Source organism: Castor canadensis, chromosome 6 (genome assembly GCF_047511655.1).
Source record: "Castor canadensis chromosome 6, mCasCan1.hap1v2, whole genome shotgun sequence".
Classification (NCBI taxonomy): Eukaryota; Metazoa; Chordata; class Mammalia; order Rodentia; family Castoridae; genus Castor; species Castor canadensis.
In genome coordinates, this window is record NC_133391.1 from 115,876,431 (window position 1) to 115,889,063 (window position 12,633).

General features: G+C 40.8%; 1 protein-coding gene across 2 annotated transcripts in view; it reads right to left on the reverse strand.

Annotated features, from left to right (window-relative positions):
• Positions 1 to 12,633, reverse strand: part of Sv2c (synaptic vesicle glycoprotein 2C) — a 213,768-nt gene that overhangs the window by 24,666 nt on the left and 176,469 nt on the right. For both annotated transcript variants that reach the window (XM_074077258.1, XM_074077259.1), the window contains 4 exons: positions 11,289 to 11,453; positions 6,909 to 7,042; positions 5,087 to 5,290; positions 4,475 to 4,634 (listed from right to left, as the gene is read on the reverse strand). In XM_074077258.1, coding sequence (XP_073933359.1) covers positions 4,475 to 4,634; positions 5,087 to 5,290; positions 6,909 to 7,042; positions 11,289 to 11,453 — 663 coding nt within the window. The remainder of the gene's footprint in view (positions 1 to 4,474; positions 4,635 to 5,086; positions 5,291 to 6,908; positions 7,043 to 11,288; positions 11,454 to 12,633) is intronic.

Below are 12,633 nucleotides of genomic sequence, written 5' to 3' on the forward strand. Positions count from 1 at the left end.
AAGACTATAGAAAGTGGAGAGATCTCCCATGCTCATGGATTGGTAGAATCAACATAGTAAAAATGTCGATACTCCCCAAAGTAATCTACATGTTTAATGCAATTCCCATCAAAATTCCAATGACATTCATTAAAGAGATTGAAAAATCTACTGTTAAATTTATATGGAAACACAAGAGGCCACAAATAGCCAAGGCAATACTCAGTCAAAGAACAATGCAGGAGGTATCACAATACCTGACTTCAAACTATATTACAAAGCAATAACAATAAAAACAGCATGGTACTGGCACAAAAACAGACATGAAGACCAGTGGAACAGAATAGAAGATCCAGATATGAAGCCACACAACTATAAGCAACTTGTCTTTGACAAAGGAGCTAAAAATATACGATGGAGAAATAGCAGCCTCTTCAACAAAAACTGCTGGGAAAACTGGTTAGCAGTCTGCAAAAAACTGAAACTAGATCCATGTATATCACCCTATACCAAGATTAACTCAAAATGGATCAAGGATCTTAATATCAGACCCCAAACTCTTAAGTTGATACAAGAAAGAGTAGGAAATACTCTGGAGTTAGTAGGTATAGGTAAGAACTTTCTCAATGAAACCCCAGCAGCACAGCAACTAAGAGATAGCATAGATAAATGGGACCTCATAAAACTAAAAAGCTTCTGTTCATCAAAAGAAATGGTCTCTAAACTGAAGAGAACACCCACAGAGTGGGAGAAAATATTTGCCAACTATACATCAGACAAAGGACTGATAACCAGAATATACAGGGAACTTAAAAAACTAAATTCTCCCAAAATTAATGAACCAATAAAGAAATGGGAAAGTGAACTAAACAGAACTTTCTCAAAAGAAGAAATTCAAATGGCCAGAAAACACATGAAAAAATGCTCACCATCTCTAGCAATAAAGGAAATGCAAATTAAAACCACGCTAAGATTCCACTTCACCCCTGTTAGAATAACCATCATCAGCAACACCATCAACAACAGGTGTTGGCGAGGATGCGGGGGAAAAAGGAACCCTCTTACACTGTTGGTGGGAATGTAGACTAGTACAACCACTCTGGAAAAAAATTTGGAGGCTACTTAAAAAGCTGGACATCGATCTACCATTTGATCCAGCAATACCACTCTTGGGGATATTCCCAAAAGACTGTTACTCCAGAGGCACCTGCACATCCATGTTTATTGCGGCACTATTCACAATAGCCAAGTTATGGAAACAGCCAAGATGCCCCACCACTGAAGAATGGATTAAGAAAATGTGGTATCTATACACAATGGAATTTTATGCAGCCATGAAGAAGAACGAAATGTTATCATTTGCTGGTAAATGGATGGAATTGGAGAACATCATTCTGAGTGAGGTTAGCCTGGCCCAAAAGACCAAAAATCGTATGTTCTCCCTCATATGTGGACATTAGATCAAGGGCAAACACAACAAGGGGATTGGACTTTGAGCACATGATAAAAGCGAGAGCACACAAGGGAGGGGTGAGGATAGGTAAGACACCTAAAAAACTAGCTAGCATTTGTTGCCCTTAACGCAGAGAAACTAAAGCAGATACCTTAAAGCAACTGAGGCCAATAGGAAAAGGGGAACAGGTACTAGAGAAAAGGTTAGATCAAAAAGAATTAACCTAGAAGATAACACCCACGCACAGGAAATCAATGTGAGTCAATGCCCTGTATAGCTATCCTTATCTCAACCAGCAAAAACCCTTGTTCCTTCCTATTATTGTTGATACTCTCTCTACAACAAAATTAGAAATAAGGGCAAAATAGTTTCTGCTGGGTATTGAGGGGGGGAGAGGGAGGGGACGGAGTGGGTGGTAAGGGAGGGGGTGGGGGCAGGGGGGAGAAATGAACCAAGCCTTGTATGCACATATGAATAATAAAAGAAAAATGAAAAAAAAAATAAAATTTTAATCTAAAAAAAAAAAAGAATGGAAAAAAAAAAAAGGATAAGCCTTCTGTCTGTTCACTGCTGTGTCTCAATGTCTAGAACAGTCCTGGGCACATGACATAACCTATAAGAATCTGTGGGATAAATTAGTGAGTGGGGTCTGTCCCTAGCTCAGGCACCTCTCTGGTAGCCAGCATAAGTATTCAAATGTCCACTGGGCAGCTCCACATTGACATGAGAACGCAACATGTCCCAAATGGAACTCATTCTCTTCTTGACCCCGTGACTGAACCCACTGTTCCTCCTGTGGCTGTCTCAGTATGGCCATAGCCGTCCTCTGAACCATGAAAGCGAAAACAGAATCCTCTTTGACAACCTCCTTTCCTCACTCCAACATCTAATCAAGCTCTCAGTTTCTTGATTTTGCTCCTAAAATCCACGAACATGGTGAATGCTGACTTCTTCTTCCCCACCTTCACTCTTCTCGTCTACATCACCACCCTCAGTGTTCTAATGAGCTTCCTGCTTCCCTTCTGGCCACCAGAGTGAACTCTCTAACCCTGGTTTGATCTTGGCCTTGTTCTGCCTACAACACTGCAAGGCGCCACATCCTCACAGGCTAAAGTGATACATAGGCCTCCATGACCTAGTTTTTTGCTGAACTTTGTTACCTGTTTCCTTCCAGAGCTTTTATTTTCAGAGGGCACTCTTTCCATCTGCTTGGCTTCATCTACTGTTCAAGTTTTAGCTTAGAAGTTATGTGTTTCAAGAAACCTTTGCTGAGCTGGGCTTGGTGGTTCATAGAAACCTTCTCTGAGCTGGGCTTGGTGGTTCATAGCTGTAATCCCAGCACTTGGGGGACTGAGGCAGGAGTATTGAGAGTTCAAGGCTAGCCTGAGCTATGTAGCAAAAGAAAGAAGGAAGGAAGGAAGGAAGGAAGAAGGAAGGACCGTGCCCTTTCCTCATACCAACCCTGACCACACCATTTTATAACTGATGTTTACTTGTCCTTAGCTCTGGAGAGAAGACCACACATGGCTCATCCAGTCCTAGCATGTTTAAATCCCATCTCGATGTCTACTTCTCAGAGCACTGAGTGAACACAAACAAAGTTCTCTTTTTATCTCACTTGATGTTTAAACCTTTCTGACAAGAAAATTATAACAGGTTCAGGTTTCTCAGAGGAAGGGCCTACTCAAATCTTGAGGTTTTCTTTTTTAAACCAGTTTTTTTTTTTTTCATAGAATACTCATTCTTCCATTACTTATGGTAGCAGGATAAGCCATTGACTTCACCTAAAATACTATCAAACTTCCAGTGTAAAGCAAAAAGGAAGGAGGTTCTGACAGCCTGGCTTTAATATGCAGGGGTTTTTGGTTTATTTTAAATATATGGTTCAGTCTACATCTAGGTGGGCCTTGTTTTCAAAATGAGAATGTAGAATATTCTAGCACAGAGGCTTCCACAGTGACAAAGCCTAAGAATTGTACATGAAATAAAAGATGTCAAGTAGCAAAACAGGGCTTCTATTCCTTTTATTATTCAGCTGCTGAAGTTCTACCCCCAAAGCTCTACCTTCCAGCCCTTTCTCTAATTTGAAAAACAAAGTAGCTGTGTCTCCATTTTGAAACTAGATGAGCATTTTTCCTGCAATAGCAATCTCTCTTTGTTCTGTAACTACGAGCGTGTTGGTCTTTTCTCTAATAGACTGGGTCAAAAGATGTTTTAGAGACCTCTTTGTGGTTGCTGATGAAGAACTCATGTAGACACCTGCAAATGTAAGGTAATGACCCTTGCAGGGCTGATTAGCCACTCAAAATGTGGGCCGAGATAAGCCATTAAATCCTAATCCTCACCAAGACATTATAGTTGCCTCCTATGTTAGCCAACAAATTACATCACTGACACAAATTTCTTTTTTTTTTTTTTTTTTTTTTTTATTATTCATATGTGCATACAAGGCTTGGTTCATTTCTCCCCCCTGCCCCCACCCCCTCCCTTACCACCCACTCCACCCCCTCCTGCTCCCCCCCTCAATACCCAGCAGAAACTATTTTGCCCTTATCTCTAATTTTGTTGTAGAGAGAGTATAAGCAATAATAGGAAGGAACAAGGGGTTTTGCTGGTTGAGATAAGGATAGCTATACAGGGCATTGACTCACATTGATTTCCTGTGTGTGGGTGTTACCTTCTAGGTTAATTCTTTTTGATCTAACCTTTTCTCTAGTTCCTGGTCCCCTTTTCCTATTGGCCTCAGTTGCTTTAAGGTATCTGCTTTAGTTTCTCTGCGTTAAGGGCAACAAATGCTAGCTAGTTTTTTAGGCTGACACAAATTTCTTAACTGGCTTCTTTACCCTAGTAATTCCTGCAAGGAATTATATTCTCTGTTTTCCTTTTAAAAGATATAAGTGGAACCTACAATTTCATAAGCTAGATTCTTTTTGGATTTTCACTTTCTTGGGAAAGTGGCAGTTTGGTTTACTTTTTAATCATTTTTCAGGGGTCCCATGGGGCTTGGAGCACCTCTATCCAAGTAGGCCCATTTCAACATACCTCCGGTCTGTAGGGTACAGTTCCACCGTGACGACATCAAGGGAGTTCCAAGCTGAGATGGTCAATCCATTGTACAGACACAGCATGCCTATCATCATGGATTCGCTGGTGCCAAACCAAAGGAAGAAGCAGCTGATCCCTGAAAGCACCATCGAGCCACCTGCCGACAACGCAGACAAAGGACTGAGTGTCTCTTCTCATCTCAGTAGAGCAAGGATGTTTAGGTCTTTGAGATCACTCAGGAAAACAACTCCATAGGGAAGCTGCAGACTGGGCTCCATGAAACTCAACGTGCATGTGCATTCACCTGTTTGAAAGGTCGTCTTTCCAACATAGCAAGTATGAAATGCACATCACCCATCACTCAGCTACTTAAGTGGAAAAATATACATTAGTTACACAAAATTAGCTTTCAGTCTGTTAACTCATGGAAACTGCTCAAATGAAATGTAATTAGACATAATTTTCGCTACAATTTAGTCCTAATGAAAGGCATAAAGGATTTTTCCTCCTGGGATACAAATCTCTAAGGCACAGGGGACTTGGTAGGAGACAGGCTCCCTCTGGATCACAGGGACAGCTTTTTTCATTTCCAGGAACCAGAGCACATACCTAGCATGGTTAAGCGCCCAATTCTGTCCATCAGGAGAGCAGACACAATGTTTCCTGGCAACACTGCCAATGTACCCAGGAAGTTGACAAAATAAATCCAGTAGGCACTATAGTCATCATCAAAGGTAATCTGGCATCCTGTCTTGTTGTGAAAAAATGAGCAGTTTTGAAATTCGCTGTTGATGAATTTATATGGCTCAAAATCTGTAGAAACAACAAAAATAAATCACCAACCCTTAGCAGGTGTAAGTGAAAGGCATGCACTGTAAATTTCTTGAGGATCTCATGGCCTGGGCTGGCTTGACTTTTTGTGTCTTTTCCTTGCCCAAGAATGGTCTAGTCTGGGACCTCGTGTTACAAAGAGGCAGAATGGATGGATTCTTTTAATGAATGGGAAAAAGTAAATTAAGTTAAAGAGTCCTGTTATCTTCTGATTTCCTGTGCTTGGCCATTGCTAATTAAATTACTTACTCACTCCTATAAAATATTACTTTGTTCTAATTATCATGCTATATAAAGGCCATCATTATATTACTAAGAAGTTCCATGCTACAATTATAAAAACAATTTGTTTTAAAATGTGTACAAATTGACCTTACTGATGTCATTTTATAGGACTCAGAGGCACAGAGAAGAAATGGGATTCTCCTTGGGTCCTTGAGGCTACATTTATAATTTAAGGTCTATGTGGACCACCCCATAGAACAGGAGTCAGCCTCATTCGAAGGTCACCAGTATTCACTGCTAGTAAGTTTTTTCTTGATCTTGGATCTATCCAAGAAGGATTACACCTAATGGTGAGCTCTGCTCAAAGACTATGGGAATCAAAACTGTTGTCTTCCTTGCTGATCAAGATCAGCCAAAAAGGCTAGCAGAGTGGCTCAAGTAGTAGAGCACCTGCCTAGCAAGTGTGAGGCCCTGAGTTCAAACCCCATTACTGTCCCAAACAAAACAAAATCTCCACAAAGATCTGCCAAAAAGAAAAAAAAAAGTTGCTTTCCTGAGGTCCATTGTGTTAGAAGACAGTGATAAGTAGCACTGCTTGAAAAACAAAGACACCTGACATCATTCTCATTTGGTGCTGGGCAGAGCTGGCTCCTGTCTGAGCACCAGGAGGGCAGAATGGATAATGGTCTCCTACCAGCGTCGGACTGTTATTCTGGGCACATTTTAGAGAATGAAAGTGTGGGAGTGGGGAAGTATGAGTACTGAAATCAGGTAGATCTGGGTTCCAACACCAGTTACTGCCAGTTCTATAATTGGGGCCAAATGACTAGTTTATTGGGAAAACTTCACAAGATAGTGAACACCTGATGACTTATGATAGGAAACAACACAACGTAAGGGCTCACTCAATGTTTGCTTTCATTTCTTTGTTTACCTGGGGAATTTCACAGACTCTGGTATATAGATTGGGCTAAAACATTATATTTAATGTCATGTTAAATCGTCACACATTGTCCACCTCTGCTGACTGAGAGTATATAGCATGCTTTTTTAAACAAACATCAGATTTTGATATCAGGATTATCAAAACAAACTTCAGGTTAATTCTTGCTTTAAAATTTTTTCATCAAAGGATTTTTTTTTTCTTTTGCTAACTTTGAACTTGGGCAAACTCCATTTGCATTAAATCTAGCCAAGAGAAACAACAGAAGCTTGCCTTTGATTTAGCCTAATTCAGGGAACTTGTTCATTTACACTTTAATCTCCACTTCCTCTACAAACCTCTGGCCTCACTATCACATGTTATCATATTTCTGCCAAGAGAGAGGGCCTTTGAAAGGGCCCAGCTGGAGACAGTGCTAAGCGACACACCTACCTGTGTTGTCAAAAATGGTGTCAATAAATGTACAATTCCTGAAGTAAGTGTTGACTGAAGTCACGTCCTCAAAGGTGCAGGTCTTAAACACTGAGTCTTTGAAAGTTACAGATTTGAACTTCACCCCTAGGAATCTGTTCAACACACACATAAATTCATGTCAATGACTGTGTCCATTACAGTTCAAGGCTAAGTCAAATAGGTTTAGAGATGTAATGCTGACTATAGACTTTGTTAGTTTTTTTTTATTGTTTTATTATTCATATGTGCATACAAGGCTTGGGTCATTTCTCCCCCTTGCCCCCACCCCCTCCCTTACCACCCACTCCACCCCCTCCCTCTCCCCCCTCACCCCCTCAATACCCAGCAGAAACTATTTTGCCCTTATCTCTAATTTTGTTGAAGAGAGAGTATAAGCAATAATAGGAAGGAACAAGGGTTTTTGCTGGTTGAGATAAGGATAGCCAAACAGGGAGTTGACTCACATTAATTTCCTGTGCATGTGTGTTACCTTCTAGGTTAATTCTTTTTTTTCATTTTTCTTTTATTATTCATATGTGCATACAAGGCTTGGTTCATTTCTCCCCCCTGCCCCCACCCCCTCCCTTACCACCCACTCCGTCCCCTCCCTCTCCCCCCCTCAATACCCAGCAGAAACTATTTTGCCCTTATCTCTAATTTTGTTGTAGAGAGAGTATAAGCCATAATAGGAAGGAACAAGGGGTTTTGCTGGTTGAGATAAGGATAGCTATACAGGGCATTGACTCACATTGATTTCCTGTGTGTGGGTGTTACCTTCTAGGTTAATTCTTTTTGATCTAACCTTTTCTCTAGTACCTGTTCCCCTTTTCCTATTGGCCTCAGTTGCTTTAAGGTATCTGCTTTAGTTTCTCTGCATTAAGGGCAACAAATGCTAGCTAGTTTTTTAGGTGTCTTACCTATCCTCACCCCTCCCTTGTGTGCTCTCGCTTTTATCATGTGCTCATAGTCCAATCCCCTTGTTGTGTTTGCCCTTGATCTAATGTCCACATATGAGGGAGAACATACGATTTTTGGTCTTTTGAGCCAGGCTAACCTCACTCAGAATGATGTTCTCTAATTCCATCCATTTACCAGTGAATGATAACATTTCGTTCTTCTTCATGGCTGCATAAAATTCCATTGTGTATAGATACCACATTTTCTTGATCCATTCGTTAGTAGTGGGGCATCTTGGCTGTTTCCATAACTTGGCTATTGTGACTAGTGCCACAATAAACATGGGTGTGCAGGTGCCTCTGGAGTAACCTGTTAGACTTTCTTAGTTATGATGGACAACAGGCTTCTGGATTCTCTAAGCTCTTTACCATCCCTCTTTTTGTCTCATGTGTCCTTTGGTTGTCTTGTGGTTCCCACCAGGAAGTGATTATACTCAAGTTCATTTAGCTTTTTGCAATGTTGGTAAAAGCTTTTGTGAGGTTTACAGGTGAAAGTAGAGAGTTGGAGGATTACTTATGCCTTCTAATTCTTTATTCTTAATTCTGTTACCCATGCCATTATTTGAAAATTCTCTATTTGGAGTTAATAACTAACTTGAGTGTATATTCCTACCTGAATTTTATTTTTTATTTTTATTTTTTGCACTGTTGAAGGTCAACCCCAGGGCCTGGCATATACTAGGCAAATACTCTGCCACTGAGCTAATTTCCCGGCCCCCGAGCTTTTAATAAAATCTGTTTCCTGAAGAACTTCAGAGTTCTTCATTCTAGAGAAGGGAACTTCAATTGTCCTGAGAAGGCCTGAGAATTCTGCTACGTCCATGAGAGGAATGATGCCACAGGGTCAGGGAACGCACAGGTCATATCATTCCAGGAGGAGTTTCCTTCTCCCAGCAACAGCTCAATTCCTTGAGCCATATCACAATACCAGAGCTCTGTTTAGTTTCTGGATTCTCTAAGTTCTTTACCTTCCCCCTTTTTGTCTCATGTATCCTTTGGTTGATGAAATGGGCTCAGATGCACTTGTGAGCATGGAAGGGGGAGTTCTATGTGGTGAATATGGTGATAGTCATAATAACTGTAACATTTTAGAGTCTATGATTCAGCATTGATAAGGACTTCTAGCAGACAGGATACATATTCATCAATGTGTCTTGGTATCTTATTAAAAGACTAGCAATGTATCTTTAGCCAGTCACTAAGAGGAAAATGCCAGTTCACTGGAAGAAGCTAATATACTAACACCACTTTTTTTTTTTTTTCCTGGCAGCACTGGGGTTTGAACTCAGGTCCTCATGCCTGCTGGGCAGGCGCTCTACCACTTGAACTACTCCACCACCCTTTATCATGATGGATTTTTTTCGATATTGGGTCTTGTGAATTATTTGCTCAGGCTGGCTTTGAACCCCAATCCTGATCTTTGCCTCCTGAGTAGCTAGGATTATAGGTGTGAACCACCAGCACCCAGCTCTAATGCCACTCTTAATAAGGACCGAAAGGAGCTAATCCTTTGAGGTGAGTGAACTGACTTGAAAGCAATTCACTAACTACTGAATACATGCAAAATAATTCCCCTGGTAATGTTTGATTGCATTTGTCAGTTCAAAATGAACTGTGGCCTGGCAGACCAACCAGCCTAGAGATTTTTGTTCAACCTCCACTCCAGGGACCTAGAAGAAAATCATCTAAATGCACTTAAGGTGGCTAAAATGGTCCATTTTAAAGAAGATTATCAATTTTTAAAAATGGAACTGAATCCACATACAAAGCACATGTAGTATGAAGTTGAAAAAGGAAAGAATCATTCTTTCCCCACCTGCTCCTATACCACACCCCCAGACCCTCTGCCCAGAGGTAGCCACAGCTGTCACTTTCTTCTGATTCTTCCAGGAGGTTCTGCAGCAAGAGGACTAGCTGGTCTACACCTGGCCTTATTTATTTACAGTCTACTGGGAGGGGATTCCATGTCAGTGCTGAAGGCATTGCCATTGTAGAATATTGAACAGGAAAACTGTGTTAACTGTGTTTGTTTTTTTTAAAGTCACTTTAGTGGTATTTCACATTTCTCTGAAAGGCAAAAACTTTTTTCTATTATCTAAAATAAGTGCATAACAAATGGAAAATACACATTTAGCAAGGATTTTAACATAGTGCTATTTAACTTATTAATCATTGTATTGCTAATATAAAAAAAATCCTAAGTATAACTGAATATCCAGCTTAGAACTGAATAAATATTACAAAATGATGATTATCTGGGACACAAACATTTTAGAAATTCATTTCTTGCTATTGTCATTTTTTGGTGACAGGATCTTGCTGTATAGCCCAGGCTGGCTTCAAATTCAGGTTCCTTCTGTCTCTGCCTGTTGAGTGCTGGGATTTTAAGTGTGTACCACTGTGCTTGGCTATATTTTATAAGTTTCTGATGCAGTAACGATACTTTAAAAAATAAAATTCACCCTAGAATACAGAGCATTTGGTCCTGAGGTTTCCGTGAAATAGAAGCGTAGATTTGAATCAGCATTTCAGGTGGGAAGGGTGAGGGTGGTGCTATACAGCTTCAGTAATGATTATGAATTGCTAATTAGATCGATGGCCTTCTCAGTTGGTAACTCTCCTTTTTATTGCACAGGCTGTAAGTAAGTATCCCAGAGAATTCCATCTTTCCAAGTGGGTTTTTGCCCAGGGAAGCTTTATTTGATAATTTTTGGTTTTTGACCTTGGGACAATTTCCTAAGAATACTGGGAAGCTATCGTGAGCTCACCCCAGCAATTATTTGGTTTGACAACACACAAGTAGACATTAGCACTGTCTCTATCCATTTCCCTCTCTGAAATAACAAACCAGAACCACCTCTGCGAGCCACTTCCCTCTTGACATCAAGAGGTGTCCCGGTCCTGTACTCCACAGCATCCCTTGCTAGCCATTGGTTGTTTTCAAAGCCCTTACCTTGGCATGGGGGTTCATTTCTGTTCTCTAATTGAAACTTTCCCCAGCACAATTCAACCTCGATTCTTGATTCAGCATAGTAGACAAGGGAGGAATTCTGAACAGTGGTCCCCCTTCTTGGGAATGGAAACTCATAAATTACATGTCAGACTTCTTCCCTGGATTGAGTAGCTCTCCTGTCCATCTGACTTTCTCATTGCCTCACTCCTCTTCCCTAACTCATTTTCACACTAGTCGTTTCCACTACTTAAAAACTGTGAGGCACCTCAATTTCAGAAGTAGTGTTACACATGTATCTTTAAAGTCTATTTAGAAGTTCGCAAATTCAACCTGAAGATGACTAGCTGTACAAACTAAAACAGCAAAACTTTAGCTTTCAGTGCAGTGAATACTGATAAGCATCGGTTTTGTGCATAGGAAGCAAATGGAGTTATCACAAAGATTTCTGACCTGCCGTTGTCATATTCCATCCCAGTGTGGATCTGATTTTCCATCGTAAAGTTAATACTGAAATTTGCATATTTATCGCTTTGCACAATTCTAGTTAGCAATGCATATTCATCGGACTGCAGATGTTTAATGACATCGGGGAACCAAACTGATAATCCATAGTACCTGCGAGATAAAGAGACATGCATTTGTAAAGGTGCCTCCCTGACACTTCTGATGGTTAGTGGATCCCAGAGCAGGCTTTCCTATTATGACTGGCTCCCTGTGTCATTTCAATGAATCATCACACAGTAATTGCTGTGTCCTCTGCCCCCAAGATTAATCTGCAAAAATTGAGCTAGAGAGATGAAGTGGGATTAGCTGGAAAACTCTCGGTGTATAATTCCTGAACCTTTTCTTTGGGAAAAATGTGCAGAAAGAATCCCATTCTATACTAACACATGGTGCTCTGGTCTGAATGTGTCCCCCAAAATGGGAGTTTTTTTTGGGAGGAGGGTGATGGTACTGGGGTTTAAAATCAGGGCCTTGTTCTTGCTAGGCAAGTGTTCTACCACTTGAGCCACACCTCTAGCCCTTTTTGCTTTTAGGTTATTTTCCAGATAGGGTCTTGTGTTTTTGCCCAGGGTCAGCCTCAGACCAACATCCTCCTACCTATGCCTCCTATGTAGTTGGGTTGACAAATGCATACTATCATACCTGGCTTATTTGTTGGGATGGGGTCTCACTTATGTTTTGCCTGGGCTGATCTCAAATTTCGATCCTCCCAATCTCTGCCTCCTGAGAAGCTGGGATTACTGAGCCTGGGCATACCAAAAATGGATTTTTTTTTTTGTGGCACTGTGGCATGAAGTGAGGGCCTCATATTTGCTAGGCAGGCATTCTTACCTCTTGAGCCACTCCACCAGCCCCCAAAATTGGATCTTAAAGTCCAATGTGGTAGTATTAAGAGGTGAGGTCTTTAGAAAGTAGGTAAGTCATGAGGACTGAGTTCTCATGGAAAGGATTAGTTAAAATACAAAAGATGTTGTATTTCACAAAATTATATAAAAGATGTTGTATTTTACAAAATTTTTCAAAAGATGTAACAAGATGTAACAAGAGCTGCTTCCTTCCCTTTTGCCCTTCCATTTCTTCTACCATGTGAGGACACAGAGTTCATCCCCACTGGAGGATGTAGCAGCAAGCTGCCATGTTGGAAGCAGAGCCCAGGTGATAACCTGGGCTTGATTTTGGACCTCCCTCTCCAGAAATGTGAGCAATAAATCCCTGTTACTTTTAACTACCCAGTCTTTTGTTATGGTAGCATGAGTGGATGTCATGTCATTCTTATCCAGGGCTGCACTGA